The sequence below is a fragment of the Lolium perenne genome, chromosome 2 (assembly GCF_019359855.2).
Source record: "Lolium perenne isolate Kyuss_39 chromosome 2, Kyuss_2.0, whole genome shotgun sequence".
Lineage (NCBI taxonomy): Eukaryota > Viridiplantae > Streptophyta > Magnoliopsida > Poales > Poaceae > Lolium > Lolium perenne.
In genome coordinates this window covers 53,881,243-53,903,572 of record NC_067245.2, presented here as the reverse complement: position 1 = coordinate 53,903,572, position 22,330 = coordinate 53,881,243, and the positions used below count along the sequence as shown (strand labels likewise).

At 44.3% G+C, this 22,330-nt stretch overlaps 2 protein-coding genes across 3 annotated transcripts; both read left to right on the top strand.

The window, feature by feature from the left end:
- Window positions 1–10,160: 10,160 nt before the first annotated feature.
- Window positions 10,161–12,617, top strand: LOC139836004 (uncharacterized). 2 transcript variants are annotated; one of them, XM_071826014.1, is made up of 2 exons: window positions 10,161–11,985; window positions 12,183–12,617. In XM_071826014.1, exons 1-2 carry the CDS (start codon window positions 10,782–10,784, stop codon window positions 12,224–12,226), a joined length of 1,248 nt encoding a protein of 415 aa, XP_071682115.1. In that variant the 5' UTR covers window positions 10,161–10,781; the 3' UTR covers window positions 12,227–12,617. The 2 variants fall into 2 exon arrangements, with proteins under 2 accessions (XP_071682115.1, XP_071682116.1); XM_071826015.1 differs by having other exon boundaries at window positions 10,174–11,865.
- A 2,671-nt stretch (window positions 12,618–15,288) lies between these two features.
- Window positions 15,289–19,295, top strand: LOC127332633 (uncharacterized). The gene is made up of 9 exons (XM_051358951.2): window positions 15,289–15,546; window positions 15,657–16,129; window positions 16,263–16,346; window positions 16,437–16,459; window positions 16,549–16,590; window positions 16,738–16,809; window positions 17,586–17,675; window positions 18,439–18,519; window positions 19,024–19,295. Exons 2-9 carry the CDS (start codon window positions 15,819–15,821, stop codon window positions 19,134–19,136), a joined length of 816 nt encoding a protein of 271 aa, XP_051214911.1. The 5' UTR covers window positions 15,289–15,546; window positions 15,657–15,818; the 3' UTR covers window positions 19,137–19,295.
- The last annotated feature ends 3,035 nt before the right edge of the window (window positions 19,296–22,330 follow it).

Sequence of the window (22,330 nt, the reverse complement as noted above, 5' to 3'; positions counted from 1 at the left end):
TGACATGGCCCAACAGTCTGCTAGTGGAAGGACTCGAGTTTCTTGTTTTTAAGATTCACCTCAAAGTCTTTTTTTTAAAAAAAATTCCGCCAATCTATTAACAATCATAAATAGACAAATAGTAGTACGAACAGATAAAAAGTTATACAAATTACAAGTAGGTCTTTGAACCACCTTGCAATGACTATATGAGCCGAAGACGCGCCACTGTCCTCGCCCCTCCTTCGCCAGAGCGAGACAAAGCTTGTCGTAGTAGAACTTATTGTAGTAGATAAAATAGAAGTCATCGTGCTAAGGAGCCAAAGGACCATCGCACGACAGTAGCAACCGTCGCCAAAGATGACAACCGTAGATCGGAAGAGACTAACCTGAAACCACACCGAGGAACACAAAAACCGATTGGATCCCATGAGATTTGTCGGGCACACGACTCCACGCGTCCTCCGCCGATGCAAGACGTACCACCGGAGCGAGGATACGGCGGGAAGGACCTTATTTCGACTTCAAGATGTAGTCGCCACATCAACATCCTGAAAAAGACGCCGAAAACAACCTAATAGGAAACGAAAACCCTCAGCCGGCGAGAGGCCGTGATCCGCCACACCTCCAAGGCCCCAAGGCCACCGGAGGAGGAGCGGAACTACGACGTCGCCAGCGAGGGGACGAAACCCTAGATGGGTTTTCCTAGCCTCCTTATCGCCTCTTCCTCAGAGCCGTACGTACCGGTTGAAACTTTTTCTTTGACTTACTGAATTATTATCTTTAGTCCTACAAAAAAATATTTATTAGTCCTAGAAAGATTCCAATGTGACAACGGCCATTTGATTCTCTTCTCTACTATTTTGGCAGGAGGGTTCAATCCACCGACGTGTTTCTAGCGGCAAGTGATACGATGCCAGGGTTATATGTTTTCCTTTTTTTTCAAGAACATGTAAGTATTCCTCAATACCTAGGGTGATGTCATTGATTTACCGAAAAATATCACACCAAAGTACTAACACAAGGAGCAATTTAGTTTGGGCAGCCCTATTTCGCGGTCGACCGCGCGCGAGTCCATGGGCGGTCGATTTCCGACCAGCCGACATTCCATTTTAGGCTTGTTTCCGTTCGCTTTCTGTATTCCCTTTCCGACCATGGGCGCTCGATTTTACCCGGCGCTAGAAAAAATATACGCGCGTCCCGGTAGTCGAACCCGCGCCCTTCGGTACAAAGCCGGGAGAGGCAGCACCGTGCTGACCAACTTGCCCTCGATCGTTTCTTGTCGTTCACAAAGACGACTTCATTTTGTACTATATAATCTACGCGGGCAGAAGTAAAAAAGGCAAACTAGACGTGCAATAGAAATACCGAGCAAACGAAAAAATCAAATTTCGAACTGATAGTCGTCGGTCATCCCTCCGCTTCTGACTGAAAAATGTAGTGCACGTAAAAGTTTAAATTATCAATGTCAAATGTGAAAAGTCACTAACCCTAAATGTTAATTTTATTTAGAATATTTTAGAGACATTTTTAGCTCACAATTTATCAACCCATTTACCCGTTATTTATCAATGGTAAATAGGAAAAGTTATCGAGCCAAAAAGTTAATTTCATTTAGAATATTTTAGGAACATTTTAGCTCCATAATTTATCAACCCCTCTGCCTGTTATTTATCAACGGTAAATGTGAAAAGTCATCGATTTGAAAAGATAATTTTATTTAGAATATTTTGAGGACATTTTAGCTCAATTTATCAACCCCCCGTCAGTTATTTATCAACGGTAAATATGAAAAGTTATCGACCCGAAAGGATATTATTATTTAAGATATTTTGGAAAATTTAAAGCTCTCAAATTTATTAACCCATCAACCCGTTATTTATCAACGGTAGATGTGAAAAGTTATCAACCTGAAAAGATAATTTTATTTAGAATATTTTGAGAATAATTTTATCTCACAATTTATCAACCCCTCTACACATTATTTATCAACGGTAAATATAAAAAGTTATCGAACCAAAAAGCTAGTTTAATTTTTAATTTTTAACAACTTATTTTAGCTATAAGTTATCAACCCTCTGTATTATTTATGAACGGTAAGAAATGAAAAGTTACCTAGTCCAGATTATCAACCCTATGATCGTTATTTCCCCCAAGAACATGAGAAACCTTGATAAAAAAATAGTACGGAGTACTTAATTTTCTTAGCAAGTGGTAGTTCTTTTAAGTTGCAAGTGATTTTCCCCCACCCGCTATTTTCCCCCTAAAAACCACTAGCCCGAAAAAGGGAACTATAAAAGTTGGTCCAATGAAACATGAATTTGTGTACCAAATAACAAATGAAAGGGAATTGTTAAAATGTGGCAATGGCGCGAAAAGGGAATTGTAAAAAAACTGAAGTAACTTGATTTGTTTAATAATGCTGAAGTAACTTTATTTTTTATTAAAAGATTGCATCATGCTATAAAAAACGAAAGGGAATTGAAAAAAAAAAGTAACTACCCCCATCTCTCCACGGATTGCACCCACGTACACACAAGAGGAGGCCACAATCCCATCAGCCCACAACCGAAAAATCCCCATCGTGCCTCCCCACGACGCATCTCTACCAGCAGAGCGTGGGCGCCGCCTCCTCCTGCCCTGACCGGCGCTGGAAGCCGACGCTCCCTCCCCATTCCGGCCAGCGTCGGGCGCCGCGCTCCCTCTCCCCTCTACTCCCGGCCAGCGTAGGGCGTCGAGCTCATTCCCCATCCCGGCCAACGGCGGCCGTCGCACCTCCTTCCCGTCCCGGCCGTTTCCCCCGAGTATAGATCAGGTTGTACGCCGCCGTCCACCCTCTCCAAGCGTTGCGCCGGCGGGTGGTCAGGTGGAGGAGCTCTGCAATAAATCGCGTGCGGCGGCGTGCCATCGTGCTCTACAGGGGGAGGAGGCGCGCTTCTGCCTTGGAACAAAACGAGAAATAGCACGCACGGAAGACGACAAAAACGGAAACAGCGCTTCGCGCGGAGGAAAGTGACCGCGCGGCGCGGTCGATCGCCAGGGAGGGATCTCGATTTAGTTTGTTCTTGCACCTTGCAACCAACACATTGTTTCTGTAATATTATAATAAATATTCCTTAGCTACCACTAGACTATCCACTTGAACAACTAAATCACGACACCTGCTTGACAACAAAATATAAATGACAGTATGGACTTAGACAAAGAATATTGGAATGTAAATTACATTATTTCGTCGTGAGGGTTCTCCAAACTAGCGCATAAATCTTTTTCGATCAGTCTATCTTGTTCCTGTTAGATGTATATATCTGTATATTGTAGTTTCCCCATATGTTAGGGGGCTTTCTGCATATGTGCACCTGTACATGTACTATATATTGTGGCCTTTGGCCCCCTGGTAATACAACAAGCATATTGCCTTAACATGGTATCAGAGCAAATATTGATCCTCTAGTTCCCCAGCCGAGGTTGCTTGTTCAATCTTCCGTCGCCCGATTCCTCTGCTCCAATCTCCCATCCCGCCTCAGCCCAGAAATGTGGCGGAAGAGAAGAGGCAATCATCATAGCACGGGTGGTCTCAAGAAGATGACGATGCTTACGCTCTGCTCTCCTTCTCTCTGCTGTGCTGCGTTTTTCTTCCTGCTCCCTCCGCTGATTGAGATCGATCTCCCTGCAGTTGACTTCCGTGTGAAGCACAAAAAAAAAAAAGAAGCAAAAAAAAAAGAGAAAAAAAAACAGAGCTATGTCTTCCGCTGATCCCGCCCCTTCTTTGGGCCCACCTTCGGTACTTGGTATTTGTCCGCTGCCTCCGTGCATGACTGCTAGCTATTCTTCGTTGCCGTTTGCGGCCTCTTCACGCGGCTCTGCCCGCGCTTCACCGACTCCGTCTACGTCGGCTCGCCGCTCTTCACCGACTTTTGCGGCCTCTTTACGCGGCTCTGCCCGCGCTTCGCCGACTTCGTCTATGTCGGCCTGCCGCTCTACATCGACTTTTGCGGCATCTTCACGCGGCTCTGCCCGCGCTTCGCCGACTTCGTCTATGTCGGCATGCCACTCTACATCGACTTTTGTGGCCTCTTCATGCGGCTCTGCTCGCGCTTGGCCGACTTCGTCTACGTCAGCCCGCCGCTCTACATTGACTTTTGCGGCCTCTTCCCGCGGTTATGGCTGCGCTTCGTCGACTCCGTCTGCGTCGGCCTGCCGCTCTACATCGACTTTCGCAGCCTCTTCACGTGGTTATGACCGCGCTTTGCCGACTCTGTCTTCATCGGCGTGTTGCTCTCCGTCGCCCCCTTTGGTGGCCTCTGTGCGTGTGGATGATAGCTCCTCGTCGGCACATGATTGTACGTCGACCTCTCCAGTCGCGCCCCTCTCTGCACATGAGATAGCGCAGCTTCACTGCCTGTTGGATGCTTGGGATTCCAGTTTACGTCAGCAGCGTCGCGGTTCGAGTCTCCGCCCTCGTCCTCATTGCACCTACTGTGGCAAGGTTGGCCACACTTCCTCCACCTGCTGGACGCGGGATCCCAGTTTACGTCAGCAATTCCAGGATCGTCAGCGGGCTGGCTCTTCAGGATCTTCTGCAGTTGCACTCTCTGATCAGGACATTCTCAGGGGTCTTCGTGGTCTGCTCGCTACTCCAGACTCTTCCTCGCCGAGCGCTGCTGGTTCTGTGGATCGGCTCTTCGGCAGCTGCGCGACCACCACTTTCTACACAAATGTACGTCCCCGTGGTATCTGGATTCTCGGAGCTTCCTTTCATATGACCTCTCGAGTCTTCTATCCCTGTCTGCTCTTCGGTCTCTTATTTCTCTGTCCGTGTTGTCACGGCTGATGGTACCCCTATTCCCGTTTCTAGTACAGCACCCTTTCTACTCCCTCTTTCTCTGTCCTCGATGTTTCTCATGTTCCTCGCCTTCGGATGAACCTTTTCTCTGCTAGACTCACCGATTCTGGTTGTCGCGTCATTCTTGACGCCGAGTCTTGTGCGGTTCGGGATCGTCGCACACGAGCCCTGGTTGGAGCTGGCCCTCGTAGCCGTCGCCTCCGGGCTTTGGGAGTTAGGCGGCTTCGTGTTCCTTCCGCCGCCACTTCATCGCCGGTTCTCCTCCGGTTGTTGCCTCTGTCACCGGCTCTTTTCAGCAGTGGCATCATCGTCTTGGTCACCTTTGTGACTCTCGCCTGTCGTCTTTGGTTCATCGTGGCCTTCTGGGGTCTGTCTCTGGAGATGGGTCGTTACACTGTCAGGGTTGTAGGTTAGGCAAACAGATTCAACTTCCCTATCCTACTAGTGTGTCTGTCTCTCAGCGACCGTTCGATTTAGTCCATTCAGATGTTTGGGGTCCGGCTCCCTTCGCTTCGAAAGGGGGCCATCGGTACTATATCTTATTCATTGATGATTTTTCACGGTACACCTGGGTGTTTTTCATGCACTCTCGCAGTGAGGTGCTCTCTATTTATCAGCGTTTTGCGGCCATGGTCCGCACTCAGTATTCCTCACCCATTCGCGTGTTCCGTGCTGATTCTGCTGGTGAGTATATCTCTCAGCATCTTCGTGGTGTCCTTGCTGAGGAGGGCACCCTCGCTCAGTTTTCTTGTCCCGGTGCGCATGCTCAAAATGGCGTCGCCGAGCGTAAGCATCGTCATCTTCTTGAGACCACCCGTGCTATGATGATTGCCTCTTCTCTTCCGCCACATTTCTGGGCTGAGGCTGTCGCTACGTCGGCCCACCTCATTAACATTCAGCCTTCCGCTGCTCTACAGGGTGGCATTCCTCTCGAGCGTATCTCTGGTGTTTCTCCAGACTACTCGACTCTCCGTTCATTTGGTTGCGTCTGCTATGTCCTTCTGCCTCCTCGCGAACGCACCAAACTGACCGCTCAGTCTGTTGAGTGTGTTTTTCTCGGATACAGTGATGAGCATAAGGGCTATCGCTGTTGGGACCCCGTTGGTCGTCGGATGCGCATCTCTCGTGACGTCACATTTGATGAGACGCGTCCCTTCTATCCTCGCCCCACCTCGGGTACTTACCCGGTGGATGATATTTCTTTTCTTCTTTTTCCGGATGCACCCCCTGCTGTCCCTCCTCCCCTCCCTCCTACTTCTGATGCGGCCCCTTCGACGCCATCCTCTCGTTCGTCTAGTCCACCTAGTACTCCTCATTCTCCGGCTTCGGCTCCTTCCGATTCTGTCCCTTCTTCCTCTTCTTCTGATGACTTGTCTTCTGCAGATGACCTCCCCCCTTCTCGGCCTGTTCGTCAGCGTCGTGCTCCAGTTCGTTACTCTCCTAGTCAGTATGGTCTCTCTGTCGTTTCTGAGCCGACTTCTTATCGGGATGCCGAGCGTCATCCTGAATGGCAGCTTGCCATGGCTGAGGAGATCGCTGCGCTTGAGCGCACTGGCACTTGGGATCTTGTTTCTCCCCTTCGGTGTTCGTCCCATCACGTGTAAGTGGGTCTATAAAATTAAGACTCGCTCTGATGGATCTCTTGAGCGCTATAAAGCGCGTCTTGTGGCTCGTGGTTTTCAGCAGGAGCACGGCCGTGACTATGATGAGACTTTTGCCCCTGTGGCTCATATGACTACTGTGCGTACCCTTCTTGCTGTTGCCTCTGTTCGCTGCTGGTCTGTCTCCTAGCTTGATGTTCAGAATGCTTTTCTTAATGGCGAGTTGAGTGAGGAGGTTTACATGCAGCCTCCTCCTGGGTATTCTGTTCCCGATGGGATGGTTTGTCGTCTTCGACGTTCTCTCTATGGTCTCAAACAGGCCCCTCGTGCCTGGTTTGAGCGCTTTGCCTCTGTGGTGACTGCTGCTGGTTTCTCTCCTAGTCTTCATGATCCAGCACTTTTCGTTCACACTTCTCCTCGTGGACGCACCCTTCTCCTTCTCTATGTTGATGATATGATCATTACTGGTGATGATCCTGAGTATATTGCCTTTGTAAAGGCTCGTCTTCGTGATCAGTTTCTCATGACTGATCTTGGTCCTCTTCGCTATTTTCTTGGGATTGAGGTTTCCTCCACTTCTGATGGCTTTTCTATCTCTCAGGAGAAGTACATTCAGGATCTTCTTGCTCGTGCTACTCTTGGGGATGAGCGCACGGTTGATACTCCTATGGAGCTTAATGTTAAGCTTCGTCCTACTGATGGTGATCCTCTTCCTGATCCCACTCGTTATCGCCATCTTGTTGGGAGTCTTGTTTATCTTGCTGTCACTCGTCCTGATATTTCTTATCCTGTTCATATTCTGAGTCAGTTTGTCTCAGCTCCTACCACTGTTCACTATAGTCATCTCCTCCGTGTTCTTCGTTATCTTCGTGGCACGATCACTCGTCGCCTTTTCTTTCCCCGTTCCAGCTCTCTCCAGCTCCAGTGCTATTCGGATGCTACGTGGGCGAGTGATCCTACGGACCGTCGTTCACTTTGTGCTTACTGTGTGTTTCTTGGTGGTTCGCTTGTTGCTTGGAAGACGAAGAAACAGGTTGCGGTTTCCCGTTCGAGTGTTGAGGCTGAGTTGCGGGCTATGGCTTTGTTGATTGCTGAGGTGACTTGGTTACGGTGGTTGCTTGCAAATTTTGGGGTCTCTGTTACGACACCCACTCCACTTTTGTCTGACAGTACAGGTGCTATCAGTATTGCGCGTGATCCGGTCAAGCATGAGCTGACCAAGCATATTGGTGTTGATGCTTTTTACACACGTGCTCAGGTACAGGATGATGTTGTTGCGGTTCATTATGTGCCTTCAGATTTGCAGTTGGCGGATTTCTTTACGAAAGCACAGACTCGAGCGCAGCATGATTTCTTACTCTCCAAACTCAGTGTTGTGGATCCACCATGAGTTTGAGGGGGGGTGTTAGATGTATATATCTGTATATTGTAGTTTCCCCATATGTTAGGGGGCTTTCTGCATATGTGCACCTGTACATGTACTATATATTGTGGCCTTTGGCCCCCTGGTAATACAACAAGCATATTGCCTTAACAGTTCCCAATATCATGTGAGTATTCTTGTCGAGACAAGACCTATATGCGGGGACCTTTTCCCAACTAAGTACAGAAGCATAGGTTTCATGCAGAATCATAGCCTCGGTGGCTTATATAATTATACTAAACGTTTTTAGTTATTTTTTTAAATTTAAATAATATTATAGTTTAAAAAATATATTTGATCTTACTTATCAACCATTGTTAACCAACCAATAGTTTTTCTAAACATTAGTTATTGTCTTTCTGGTTATATACTTTCAATAAATATCAATAATAAATATTTTTTCATTGTGATGAATTTAGATTGTACTTTGTACTAAAACTTAGTTTTTCTCCTTTCCGAGACATTGCTCTAACAATTAACAAGATACTGATACTAGATCGCCCTAAATGCAAAAAAAGATGCCTACCTTCTTGAATTAGTTTTGGCAATTCGATGAATTTATCATGTATATTTACATTATTTATGTGTGTATTTTCTTTTCTATGTTATGATTCTTAAATAGGGGATAGATTTTCAAACCATATGGCCTACCAAATATCTTTCTAGTTGTTTGTATTGTATGATTATTAGGTAAATGAATTTTTAGAAACTTCACGAGTAAACATCGAGTGAGTCATTGGCATGTTTATTCTTTCGAAAACAAGGTCGTACGTCCTACAAGTTATAGCGGGTTCAATTAATAGAAAGTTGATAACGTGTTGATGCTCTGTAGGAGCACTTCCTACTAAAATAGAATTGCCTACGTTAATCAGGTAGGAACACACACATATAGTGGATTTTACTACTTTTGCATACATAAAATTTGATTATGTGTTATACTTGCTGCACTGCCTTCTGTATCATGCTCCCCTCTGCGCTGTTTCCATGGCGAGGTTTGTTGCAGATTCTCGGCATAAACGACGAAAAAAAATTAAGGCAGGGATTAGTAGAATTAATCCACGAAGAGATTGGGTGGAGCATGGGGATTAACCAAATCCACGTGGGGCTCAGATCGAAGTTTGGATTCGTTCCCTTTCAACCGAACGAGGCCTAAAGGGGAAAGATACCAGTAGTTCTCTGGCCCTCCGTGAAGATCACGGCTAGTTGCGTTGCTAAATCAAGCTTCCATCGGAACCATCAATCCTTCTGCTTCTAACTAACGGTGTTATATCTAAATTGCCATCATCTACACAGTAGTAGTTATACACATGGTTGGAATATCTGTTGACATGAGTTCAGCACATATAGACCAGTCATAGAACTAATCAGATAAATTGTTTGTATAGGCCAACTTATGAATCCTTCCACATCTCACAATCTTCTCGTCTCTACTGCTGACCAACTAAATGCATCTTCAGAATCCTTTCATTCGTTTAACCAATCAATCCAAAAGATGCAAAAATGGTCCATTGAACTGCAAACCGAGACATACATATGCGCATACTGTAAAATGCACTGTTTCACAAGAATCGATGATTGTTAAAAAAAAGAATCGATGATGAGGAACAAATTTTATTTCTCATCAATAACCTGTAGAAAAGGAGGTCGAGGCAGAGATGCGCTGGAGGAGCCGAAGAAGACGGTGTTTTTTTTTTTTTTTTTTTTTTTGCGATTCCGAAGAAGACGGTGTTGCTCTGGTCTGTATATCATCGTCGGGGAGCTCCCTGTCCTATCCAGGCCGGCGTCGAGAAGGTCGGGAGGCCGAATGAAACAGAGTTTTCCCTAGAACAACCGTCACATTAAACGTGGGAGCACGTTCGAAAACATGGGCCGTAAAAGGGCTGTGCTCTCGGAGCCCGCACAGGTGAAATATAATTTATTTTTATTTCCGAGGAGAGGTAGCGACGGGAGAGAGAGCGGGGAGAGCGAGGGGAGAGGACAGAGTATCCAGAGAAGCGAGAGATTGTGGAGCCGGCTTGCAGCCGCACCCAATATAACGACTGGGACGACTCCGGCGATCCCCATAGTCCCCCACCCAAAACCCAATCGAAAGCCCAATTCCATCCTAATCGCCGACCCTGCATGGGCGTGATGAGTCACTCCGTCATGTTCTCCGGCAATGGCGAGGTGGACGCCTGCGTAGGTGAGGCCTCCGGCATTGGCGAGGAGCAAGTCTGCGTGCGCGAGGCCTCCGTTAAGGGCGATGATGACGCCTGCAAAGTCGAGGCCTGTTGGTGTATATAGTGCTATGCAAATATATAGTTGTAGGAGGACTAAGATGTAAAAAGTAGCAAAGATAAGTGAAGTAACAGAGAGAAAGCGATGGACAAGGATCCATCCAGAATTTTCCCCAAGCTCGCTATCCATGGCTGCCCCTCTCCTCAAATCCTAACACTAAAAATCCAATTCAAACAATATGGTATCAGAGCAGTAAGATCTGGTGCGATCTCGCTGCAATCCAGCTCTCGGTGGTGCCGTGTCGCCGCGATTTGGTGGAGCAACGGTGCTGTGTCGCCGTGATTTGCGGGCGGAGGTGCGTGAGCTGCCGCACAGAGCGTCGCCTCCGGCAAGCTGCGTCGAGGAGCGTGGTGGCCAAGTACTGTCGAAGCTGCCCTGTTGTCTGTACTGCTGGTGAGCTGCACACACCACGCCCAAGTGCAGTGGTGCACGCCACTGCACGGACCAAGCTGAGCTCTCTTGATCTGCATCTTGTTTGCATTTTGATTGCACCATTGTTGTTGTTTGCTTGCTGATTGAAGCCAAACGATAGAAGACACTGCTGCAGAATTGTGTGTCAGTTTGGGATTCTTTGGCTGCCTCAAGTCTGTTGCTTGTGTGCCTGTACGGTGCATCCTAGAGTCATTCCTTTGCCACATTCTTAGATTGAGAAACAATGGGGGATCACAACAAACAAAAGCCAGCGGAATCTAGTGCTGACAAGCTATACGAGATGTTCAGCAAGATGTTTGAACAACAACAGCTGAATACAATCCCTGCAATTTTTAGGTATGCACTTGAACCTAATCCGGTGAAATTGTCCGGACCAGGCAACTACATTAGTTGGGCTCGTCATGCCCAATTGATTTTGAGCTCTCATGGATATATTGATCTGCTACTTCCTAATGAAGAGGTAGATATACAGAGTGATGTCAGTGCTAAACAAGTCAATGACAAAGTACTAGTGTGGATGTTGGGAAGCATGGAACCAACAGTCCGAGAACAAGTTGAAACTATGGCCAGCGTCTCAGAAGTTTGGACTGCTCTAGAGAGGCAGTTTGCAGGGAAGTCAAACAAGATGCAGGCTACTCGTGTCATGCACGAGTTAACTCACCTAAAGCAAGACTCAAAATCTATAACCGAGTATGCCGGTGAGATGAAAAAATTATACAGAGATTTGCATTACTATCATCCATTTGAACCTGTTGATAAGAGGGACTTGGCTATTCATCACAAATGGTTTGAGTCTTTTGTGAGCAAGATTTTTTTAGATGGTCTGGACCAGAAATTTAACCTTCGCCGTCAATTAATTTTCTCGAAACCAGAATGGCCCAGCCTAGAAGACGTTGTGTCTAATGTGATGGAGGAGGAAACACGACTTGCTGATGGTAATGAGGATACTCGGAACGTTTTAGATGCTCGTGCAGCCATGCTACAATCAATGCGTACCCCTGGAAAAAGGGTGAGTGCAGATAATAACAGATGGTTCTGTGACTACTGCAAGAAAACAGGGCATATCAAAGACAATTGCTACAAGCTGCATGGTTTTCCACCTGGATGGCAAAAAGGGAGATCTCAGCAAGGGGGAGTTGTAGGTGGTAAGTGGAAACATGCTAACCATGCTGCAAGTACAGGAGAGGTACCAGTGGTAGATCTTCAAGCACTCGAGGAGTTTAAATCCAAGCTCAAAATCTCAGAAGGCTCATCTTCCTCCCAAGGTTCCTCTAAAGCTGATTCCAGTTTCTTTGTCACTTCCCAAGGTATAGAATCTCAGGCTCATACTTGCACAACCCAGTCTAGACCTTGGATTATTGATACCGGAGCTACTAACCACATGACCGGAGCCTCACATTTATTTTCTTCCTACAAATCATGTCCGGGTAAGGACAAAGTGCGTGTAGCTGATGGATCCACATCATCTATCATAGGGCGTGGATCCATCTGGTGCACTAAGACATTGTTGTTGTCACCAGTCCTACATGTTCCAAATTTCCCTGTTAATCTTCTATCAGTTAGCTCTACTACAAAGTCTCTTAATTGTATAGCTTGGTTTGATCCCACCTGTTGTGCTTTTCAGGAGTTGGGGACAGGGAGACTACTTGGGACTGGGACCATGCGTGATGGTCTCTACTATCTTGATCAAGGAAGTGATGAAGTTGCCCTTGCAACCTGCATGTCTCCTAGTCAAGAATTATTTCTCTACCACTGCAGGCTTGGACACCTCTCTTTTACCGCCTTATCTCGTATTTATCCTTCTTTATTTAGCTCGTGCCACATGGAATCTCTAGTATGTGATGCTTGTGAGTTGGCTAAACATACAAGGGGTACCTATCCTAGTAGGGCATTAAGAAGCAACAAACCATTTGATGTTATCCACTCTGATGTTTGGGGACCCTGCGAGGTTCACTCTGTTTCTGGACATAGGTGGTTTGTAACCTTTATCGACTGTTTTAGCCGTTATACTTGGCTTTATCTGCTGAAAAATAAAAGTGACGTGTTTTCAGTTTTCAAAGATTTATTTTCTCTTATTAGAAACCAGTTTGGAACAACTATAAAGATTTTACGTTCTGACAACGGTACTGAATATATTAACCATGAGTTCAGGGATTTCCTTGCATTAAATGGCATTGAACACCAGACAACATGTGTTAACACCCCTGAACAGAATGGTGTTGCAGAACGTAAAAATCGTCATTTACTTGAAGTTGCTCGTTCACTTATGTTTACCATGAATGTTCCTAAGTTTCTTTGGGGAGAGGCAATCAAAACTGCAACATACTTGATAAATCGCATGCCTCTCCGTGTTCTTGATTATAAGACTCCTGCCGAGTGTCTCTTGAAAACAAATGATTTTGTGGTTCCACCCAAGGTCTTTGGTTGTGTTTGCTTTGTTCACGATTATAGAAATTCCGTTGGGAAACTAGATCCTCGTGCCATAAAGTGTGTTTTTATGGGGTATTCTCCTTCTCAAAAGGGTTATAGATGTTGGTGTCCCTCTGAGCGTCGTTTCTTTGTGAGTATGGATGTAACATTTCGTGAACATGAATCTTATTATGGCCCAGCCAATGAAACTGGAATTACTCTTTCTCCACCTGAAGTGCAACAAGAGGGGGAGAGTAATGGAGGCACTCTCGTGGGCTCTATTCCTGTTCCTACTTCAGGTATGCCATCAGTTGACAATAATAATCGTAGTCAGGGGGAGGATACAAATAATGAGAGTGGTGGTAATGATAGTAATTCGAGTCTAGAGGACATGCAAGATGCAACAGAAAACTCGTCACCGTCTTATCAAGATGTAGATACTCCTATGCATGAGGGCCCAGGTACCAACTCACTCTCCTTTAGTCCAGTTACTCCTAGCTCAATAGGTCAAGATGATAACCGGCTAGCTACTCCCAATCCTCAAAATGATCTACCTATTGCTCTCAGAAAACCTACTAGATCTCTAAATGCCCCTCGATACCTCAAAGACTACATTGGATATAAACATGACATTGCCCATTTCATGTCATATAACCGTTGTAGTCCATCATTCAAAAGCTTTATTGTCTCTCTTGATTCTGTACCCATACCTACTAACTGGAAAGAAGCTAAGGAAGATCCAAAGTGGAAGGAGGCTATGCTTGAAGAGATGAGAGCCCTGGAAAAGAACAAAACTTGGGAGCTTGTTGATCTACCACTAGGTAAGCAGCCTGTAGGCTGTAAGTGGATTTTTACTGTTAAACATACACCAGATGGTAAAGTGGACAGATACAAAGCTCGTCTTGTGGCAAAGGGATACACACAGACATATGGAATTGATTATGATGAAACTTTTGCTCCGGTGGCTAAAATGAATTCAGTAAGAACACTCATTTCTTGTGCAGTTAACTTTGATTGGAATATTTACCAGATGGATATAAAAAATGCATTTCTCCATGGTGATCTTCAAGAAGAAGTTTATATGCATGTACCCCCAGGATTTGAGACAAACCAAACCATCGGAAAAGTGCTACGTTTGCATCGTTCCTTGTATGGACTAAAACAATCACCTCGAGCTTGGTTTGATAGGTTTCGACAGGCCGTACTCAAAAAAGGCTATTTTCAAAGCAATGCTGACCACACTTTATTTTACAAGCGTAGTGTGGGTAAGATTACTATACTCATAGTGTATGTGGATGACATTGTTATTACTGGGGATGATCATGAGGAAATTTCACACTTGAAGAAACATCTTGCGCAAGAATTTGAAGTTAAAGATCTAGGACATTTGAGGTACTTTCTCGGGATAGAGGTATCAAGAGGACCTAAAGGTATCTTCATTTCACAAAGAAAGTATGTCCTAGATTTACTTCGTGAGGCTAGTATGCTTGGATGTCGACCTGCTAGCACTCCAATTGAGCAAAACCATCGCTTGATGGCTAGCTCAGGGAGACCGGTGGATCGTGAGTGCTATCAACGGATCGTTGGTAAGCTTATATATCTTTCACATACTCGACCCGATATTGCATTTGCTGTGAGTATAGTTAGTCAATTTATGCATGATCCAAGATCTTCTCATATGGACGCTGTGACTCGGATCTTGCGCTATTTAAAGGGTTGCCCTGCAAAAGGTTTGTTGTACACTCGCCAAAGTAGCCTTCAAGTTGAATGCTACACAGATGCTGATTGGGCTGGCTCATTAGATGATCGACGATCGACATCGGGGTATTGTACATTTGTTGGAGGAAACATAGTATCATGGCGCAGCAAGAAACAAACTGTTGTAGCTAGATCTACTGCCGAGGCTGAATTTCGAGCCATGGCACATGGTCTATGTGAGGTGTTGTGGCTCAGGATTCTCCTCACAGAGCTTGGACTATTCCAAGGCACTCCACTGATGTTGTATTGTGATAACAAGGCGGCTATAGATATTGCAAATAACCCCGTACAACACGACCGAACGAAGCACGTGGAAATTGATCGACATTTCATCAAAGAGAAACTAGATAAAGGCATAATTTGCATGCCATATGTGAGTTCGACTAGCCAAATCGCCGATGTTTTTACGAAAGGGCTACCTGAGAAATCTTTCTCTATTTTCTGTAGCAAGATGGGTCTTTATGATGTATTTTCCCCATCTTGAGGGGGAGTGTTGGTGTATATAGTGCTATGCAAATATATAGTTGTAGGAGGACTAAGATGTAAAAAGTAGCAAAGATAAGTGAAGTAACAGAGAGAAAGCGATGGACAAGGATCCATCCAGAATTTTCCCCAAGCTCGCTATCCATGGCTGCCCCTCTCCTCAAATCCTAACACTAAAAATCCAATTCAAACAATAAGGCCTCCGTCGTGCTCTCCGGCAAGAGCAGGTACGCCGTCAAGCGCAGAGGTACGGCGGAGTATCCCTGCGTGAAGCGGCTCCGTGAGCGGCGCCTCCTCTCCTTCCTGCAGGACCAAGGCTTCCACGGAGCCTTCGAAGCGTACGTACATGTTTTCTTTTCTCTTGAGAAATTGAGATCGATGATACTATCCTTTCTCTGAGTTGGGACGCACGCATGTCATGGTGGTTTACATCGATCGACCGCTGCAGGCTGATCGACGAAACTCCGGCGATCTTCAGCGTGCGGCACATACGGCTGCTGGTGGAGCAGGGCCGGTGGGCGGACGCCCTCAGGTACCTCAACGCCTACCTGCCGCCGCTCGTCAAGAATCACACGAGGAGCCGCCGCGCCCAGATCTTCCATAACTTCCTATGGATGCACTACCGCTTCGCCAACGCTGTCGCCGGCAGGAGGGAGAAGCAGGAGTACCTGGACAGGCGTTACGGAAAGAACTCGAGGAGCTCCAGCCATATGCCGAGCTCAGGTTCCGTCGTATCGCCTACACCATACTTGCCTCAGAGCCCCACCAGCTCGTGGCCACCTACGACTGGAACCAAGTGAGGCAGCACGCGTCGTTTCTAGTCGACTATTTGGCCAACACTACGCCAGAGCTCAGACGCTCAATGCCATTGCCGTCCCGCTACATGATGCCGCAGCATGTACTTCCAATTGGATCCGGCCGGTAATTCATCCTTCCAACCTCACTTAATCCTTTACTTCCTAGCTCATCGATCCACTACGTGGATATACAGTCATCGTGAATTTGCGCACTTTATTAATCTCACTTTGGCCCTCCTTTAATTTAACCTTCAAAGTTTGCACTGGAGGGGGCATCGCCTAGTGAAGAAACAAGGTCCCAAGAAGCCAGACACAGAAGCTATCCTAGTGGCCTTGAAGAGGTACTCTATCTTATTACTTGTCTCTAGACGAATTAATAAAACCTCTCCTCAATTCTTTGGGAGCACATTAATTGATTCATTTCCTTGCAGCCTCTACAGGGATCCAAGAGCCGGTATGATATCCACTTCAGGAACAGCTTACGATTAGCCTTTAGATTTCACAGTTTGGCAGCTACTAACGGTGCTTTCAATTATTCGGCAGAGTCAAACAATGACGCGCTGGAAATGTTGGTGGATTTACTTGGTAAAACTAGCCTCTGCTCTTCATGTGTCTTGTATTTCCACGGAATATACTGTTTATACTCCACCGTTTGGTTGCTGGGCGAAAAAAAAAAACAGTTTTTATTGCTGTACTGTTCTGTTTGCACTGATGAACTTGTGTGATCTTCAGATCAAACTTTTCAGGCTGGTCTACGTAGAGGCTGCAATCTAAGCTATGCATCTCAGCCAAGTGTAGAGGAAGGTAAACTTCAGAATTGATTTGTCCATCAAGTAGCCTGTACTCACTTGCCACTGTCTCAACTTACCATATGGGCTCTTAACTGGTTTTTTACTCTTTTTCAAGCCACGACATTTGAGCTTATTACTCCGATCTCACTTTCAAAACCCTTCATGGAAGATCTCTTATTTTATTGGTTGATGATGCGCCATGGTTTAGATGTCTAGGACACGTGCTACCAATTTTTTTTAAAAAAACTACTACTCCTTCATCCCATTTTACTTGTCGCTAATATGGATGTACCTAGAAACATTTAATATTAGCGACAATATGGATCGGAGGGAGTACGAAAATTTCCCCTGCCTGTTATTCTAAGAACAATTAAAACATAAATATATTATATTAAAACCAAACATGGCCACGCAGAATGAAGGAGCTTTTTTTGACCATTTATTTATAAAGTATTGTCTAATAGATTTTCTGAATTTATAACAATAAAAATAATGATGAAATTACAGAAAAATTAAATAGTGTTTTGGCAGTGGAAGCCTTTTCTAGGAGGTTTTGTAGTGGATGTTTACCTTCCTTTGAATACTTGCATTCACCATGCTATATTTTGTGCATGTATATCTTTGAAAAATCATGATGTTGTGATTGAGCAATTTTTTAAGATATAAGAATGCAAATAACGTCCAAAGATCTTGTTAGAAATAAGAACTTTGAGACATGAAGGCCCGCTAGTTCAATGTTGGATGCCTCTGTCGAGCTGCCCCCATTTTTAACAGTTGAACATGTTGCAGGTGGTCCTGATGCTCCGGACGTGCAGTCTATGCTCGGCAGCTCCACAGATAATTCTGAAGGCCATGTCACATCATCAGTGAATTTTTCTGGTAAATTATTCCGACATCCTTGCCCGGTTTTAAGTTTGGATAACCATCTGCTCAGTTCGCCAAATAGTTAAATGCATCATTTGATTGGACACATAGCATGCAGGGATATGTTCTAGTCTCCCGGTAATTTAGAACTTGCCATCCTTTTGTATTCTGCCATTTTGCGGCTTGCTTTTATGATAATACTTTTCAACCAAGGTAACGGGAAGTAATTTTATATTCGGAGTCCTGCATTTGTTGTAACCTAGAACATCGCTGGCCCTATTTGTAAGAGGTTATTTTAAAAGATCAGTGTCTGAACATCTTGTTTCCAGTTATCCATATTATCATGCTTATGTTCACAATGTTGTACTTGTTCAATCTGCGTCTTCCCCTTCTTTAGGTTCTTATCACATCGTTTCCGCACTTTTGTGGTCATCATAGGATCTAGGAGAAAAGTTCTTTCCCTTAAGTTCAATGTGCAATTATTATTTTGTTGGTTGCTTCACTTTAATTGCCTGCTGTATTTGCCTAGTATTTGTCAGTTTGGAATTATAAGATAATGTTTTGGATTTTAATGTGGACAACATACAAACATAAATGAGTGAAAAAAATACACTGAAATATGGCTAGATAAATTTGATTCAGAAAAGCCAAACATCTTATAATTCTCTGAATGAAGGGAGCAGTTCATGAGTCTGCTCTTTTATTAGGCTTGATGTTCTTTGCAGTTCATTAATGTTTGGTTACCCGCTACATTTGCTAACTGCCGGACTCGTTGCAGTTTCTCCATTTTTCAAGCTCATTTCTGGTGATTGGAAAGTCCATTCTCAAAACCTTGGAATCTCATCAGTGACGAATGCAGGTAATTTAGTTGAACACTCCGGTTCAATACCAGGACGGAAACACCATGTTTCCAGATATTTTTCATAACTTGCTAGAGAACACATGCTGCGTAATCAAGTGCGTATCTGCACCATTGATAATAATAGTTTGATCTTCCTAGTTACACTTTCACCAATGTTTCTGCACAAATATCTTCCAAATAATGTGGTAGATACCATATTCGATTATTTCAGGATAACATTTGCATCTGTGCACGGACTAGCTAACATATATGCAAGTGTTAATTTTTACACTATATTGATTATGCTAACAATTAACAAATGTGATTACAAACTAACCGAAGCTAATCTAGCTCTTAATTACTCTTCTTTATAATGTGTGCATACCCTTTCTTCCCCCATTATCCTTGAAATGGTAACCTTTAGAGAACACAAGGTGTAACATTTTAGTCAAGTTGTGTTATTCTTTCACAGTACTTCATCCAGTAATGATCCTTTAGAGTAATCTTAATTTCTTTGGGCAGGCACAAACAAGGGTTTAATACAAGAAGGTTTTGATACTGAGAATCCAAGCAAAGGATCGACAACTGTTGAGGATGATATTTTAGAAAAAGCAAAAGACGACTGGATTGTTTGAGGAAGCGAGCTTGGTAAGACTGAATGTTTGGTCTGAATTGTACATGGTAGAACAATAGCTTGAATAAACCATGTGCTTTCCTTAATAGAAGTCGATGTCATGTGACAATGGTATCTATTGTACATGTCCTAGCAGGGTGAGCGTTATTTTTTTTCGAAATGGGGATATACCCCGGCTTCTGCATCATGTCGATGCACACGACCATTTATTAGAAAAAGGTTTCAGATAGTATCGTTTACAACTCACGCATCACCGAGGATTGATACAAAAATCAACCATCGAAAATAACACATACTATGACTACACATCAATATAGCCTTCTAATATGTCGCCAACCAGTCTGGCACAAGATATCCTGAGCGATCATCAGGAGCCGTGTGCATCCAGAAGCCATGGCATCCCGCTGCCCTCCTGTCGTCGTGGGGAAACAACAGATGTCGTGGGATGGATTAAGTTGGGGCCGAATGTGCGCTAGAGGATCCGGGGGAGGGTTTGGTTAACAGAGAAGGAGAGAAAAGAAACCGGTATGTATTGATGAACTTGGCCAATGGCCAGAGGTTGAAGACAGTACGGTACAGGACCTCAGCTTCTTGCTAATAAACTGCCTAACTTCTCCCTCATTGTCTGTCCCGCGCAGGGGTGTGCCCCCTCTCCTTATATGGGGGACAGGGTGGCTTACAAGAGAAGAAACCCTAATGGAATCTTTGATGAGCTAAGCTACTTTATAAAGCTACTTTGGCCCAGCTGATACCGGTTCTGTCTTTAATCAGGGACTGATGACCTCGTCCGGTATCTTTTACGTCACCCTCTCCTTTGGCGTCAGGGCTTCGATTAAAGCTGAAGTGCTTCGCTCATCTTTGTCCTTTAGTCCTTGGTGAAATCTTTGCCTGAAGTGCCGACATGCTACAGTGATCCTATATCGGTTTGCCGGTACCTTTACCTCTGAGCTCCGGTACCTTGGTCCTTGTTGACACGAACTCCTTATTCCTCGTACTTCGGTATACCCCTCCTGGGATACCGGTTTGTACCAACTTAGTCTAGCTGATCTTAACTTCAGAATCCGGATCACTCTTTAATCCGGTTTACAACTTCCATGTTTTGGCTTATTTGCCATAGTCTTGGCCTACCGGGGGGCCATCCCCCCGACACCTCCGGAGAGAGGAGGGCCCAAAGCTGGACCCAATGAGAGACCATATGGATAACCTGCAAGAAATGAAAAGAGACTTTTTTATTAAAAATTATATCATTTCTGACCATCCAAATAGACCAACATAAAGCAGAAACCCCAATCTGGATAAAAGCCTTAGATTATCTATGTACTCCATTTAACCAATTACCAAATATATTAGTAATATTGGTTGGAGGTGGGAGATCATAAGTGAAATTAACCGTACGCCATAAGAGCTTAGTTAAAGGGCATTCAATAAAAAGGTGCCGAATAGTCTCCTGTTCCCCACAGAAAACGCATTTTGTACACCCATTCCAATGTCGTTTAGCTAGGTTGTCCTTAGTTAGCAATACCTTATTACTCAAGAACCACATGGAAATCTTAATCTTAAGTGGAATTTTAACCTTCCAGAGATACTTTCTCAGAAAACGGGTATGATCACACATAAGGTCTTCATACATCGACTTCACTGTAAACAAACCAGTAGATGTCAAATTCCAAACAAAACAATCATCCTATTCATTCAAATTTACCATCATGAGTTTTCCCTCTTGTTGGTCCAATTGGACCAACAATAATAGAAGTCCATTTGTTGGTCTAATTGGACCAACAATTATAAGTCCAATGTAGCTCCAAAGAGAATTTTCCTGATTGCCCAGATGTGCTTTCACACCTGAATCAATAAGTATTGGAGTATGATCAGAATCAACTCTAGTTAAATCTATTACGGTTACAAATGGAATTTTTTGTTCCCAAGAGATTGATGCTAGCATTCTATCTAGCTTCTCATATGTAGGTTCTTCTCTCCTACTTGCCCATGTAAATTGTCTCCCATATAGTGCAATTTCATGCAAATTCAAATGCTCAATGATTGCCTTAAAGACAAAGGGCCAACGCACCTTGAAATTATCATTATTTTTCCTCCCTCTTGCGTATAATATTGAAATAACCCCTACCAACATAGGTAATGTTTCAGATTCACAAGTTCTTACTAATTTCGACAAAAAATCTGCTTTGTGCATGTCTTGGGCAGCCCCATACACTGGTACCAGAATCCATTCAAATCCATCTCTCTTACATTTAATATGAAGTTTAACGCAATAATCTCCCGTGCTTTCCTTTAACACTTGGAGTGTATCGGAGTTTATTCCAACTAGAATACCCCCCGAGCGACCATGTGGTGGTAAACAATACCAAGATAAATTAAATCCCGCAGCTAATTGGTTCAAAAATGGAATAGAGAAATTAGATCTCCCAGTCTCCAACAAGGCTATGAAGTCTAATTTATGTTCCCTAATTGCCTCTTTGACAAACAAATGCTTAGTAGTACCACCAAAACCCCCTGGATTCCAGTTAATTCCTTTTAGATTCTGCATTATGAAATTTTTTTTAATTCTTTTTCTAGTACTTTTGCGAATATTACTAGTATCATACACCTTTCTCTATCTATTTTTCTTAACCTTGACAACTGGTTTAAGATGTTCCAAGTGATCATCTAAATCCAGTGGGATATCATCATCCTCAATTAGATCCTCACAAAGGGTGGATACTTTTGACAATACAAGAGTCTCCAGACCTTCCTCTTATTCTCCATCTCAGTCTCTTTTTCTTTCAGAATCGTTAAAATTCGTTCCTCTTCCACCATTTTAATCCCTTTAATAGATTTGCCTATCTCTCCTTCTGATTTTCCTAAGGATACACCTAAACGATCCACTCTCTTACTTATCTCACAATCTGGAATGTTAACAATAGAGTATATAGGAATTACAAACTGACCTGTATTGAAAGACTCATCACGCAACTGCGCATTCTTCATTGCCCTCTCCAGTTGAGGCATATCGGCATTAGGCTGGCCACCCAGCCGGGTACTCGGCCTCACTCCAAGAATAGGCTTTGGAATTCCCCCAAATGCAATAACCTCTTCTGTAGAAGGATAATGGGACACAATGTCATTCTCAATTAAAGACAATGAACAAGAAGTATTTGAAAGTTGAAATGAATCCGATGTTGCACCATAATCCTTACC

Coding starts and splice junctions, on each gene's coding strand:
- LOC139836004 (XM_071826014.1), top strand. CDS start 10,782: ATGGGGGATCACAACAAACAAAAGCCAGCGGAATCTAGTGCTGACAAG. Junction 11,986..12,182: donor TTCCTACAAATCATGTCCGG/GTAAGGACAAAG, acceptor TGTGCTTTTCAG/GAGTTGGGGACAGGGAGACT.
- LOC127332633 (XM_051358951.2), top strand. CDS start 15,819: ATGGATGCACTACCGCTTCGCCAACGCTGTCGCCGGCAGGAGGGAGAA. Junction 16,130..16,262: donor CTTCCAATTGGATCCGGCCG/GTAATTCATCCT, acceptor TAACCTTCAAAG/TTTGCACTGGAGGGGGCATC. Junction 16,591..16,737: donor AATGTTGGTGGATTTACTTG/GTAAAACTAGCC, acceptor TGTGATCTTCAG/ATCAAACTTTTCAGGCTGGT.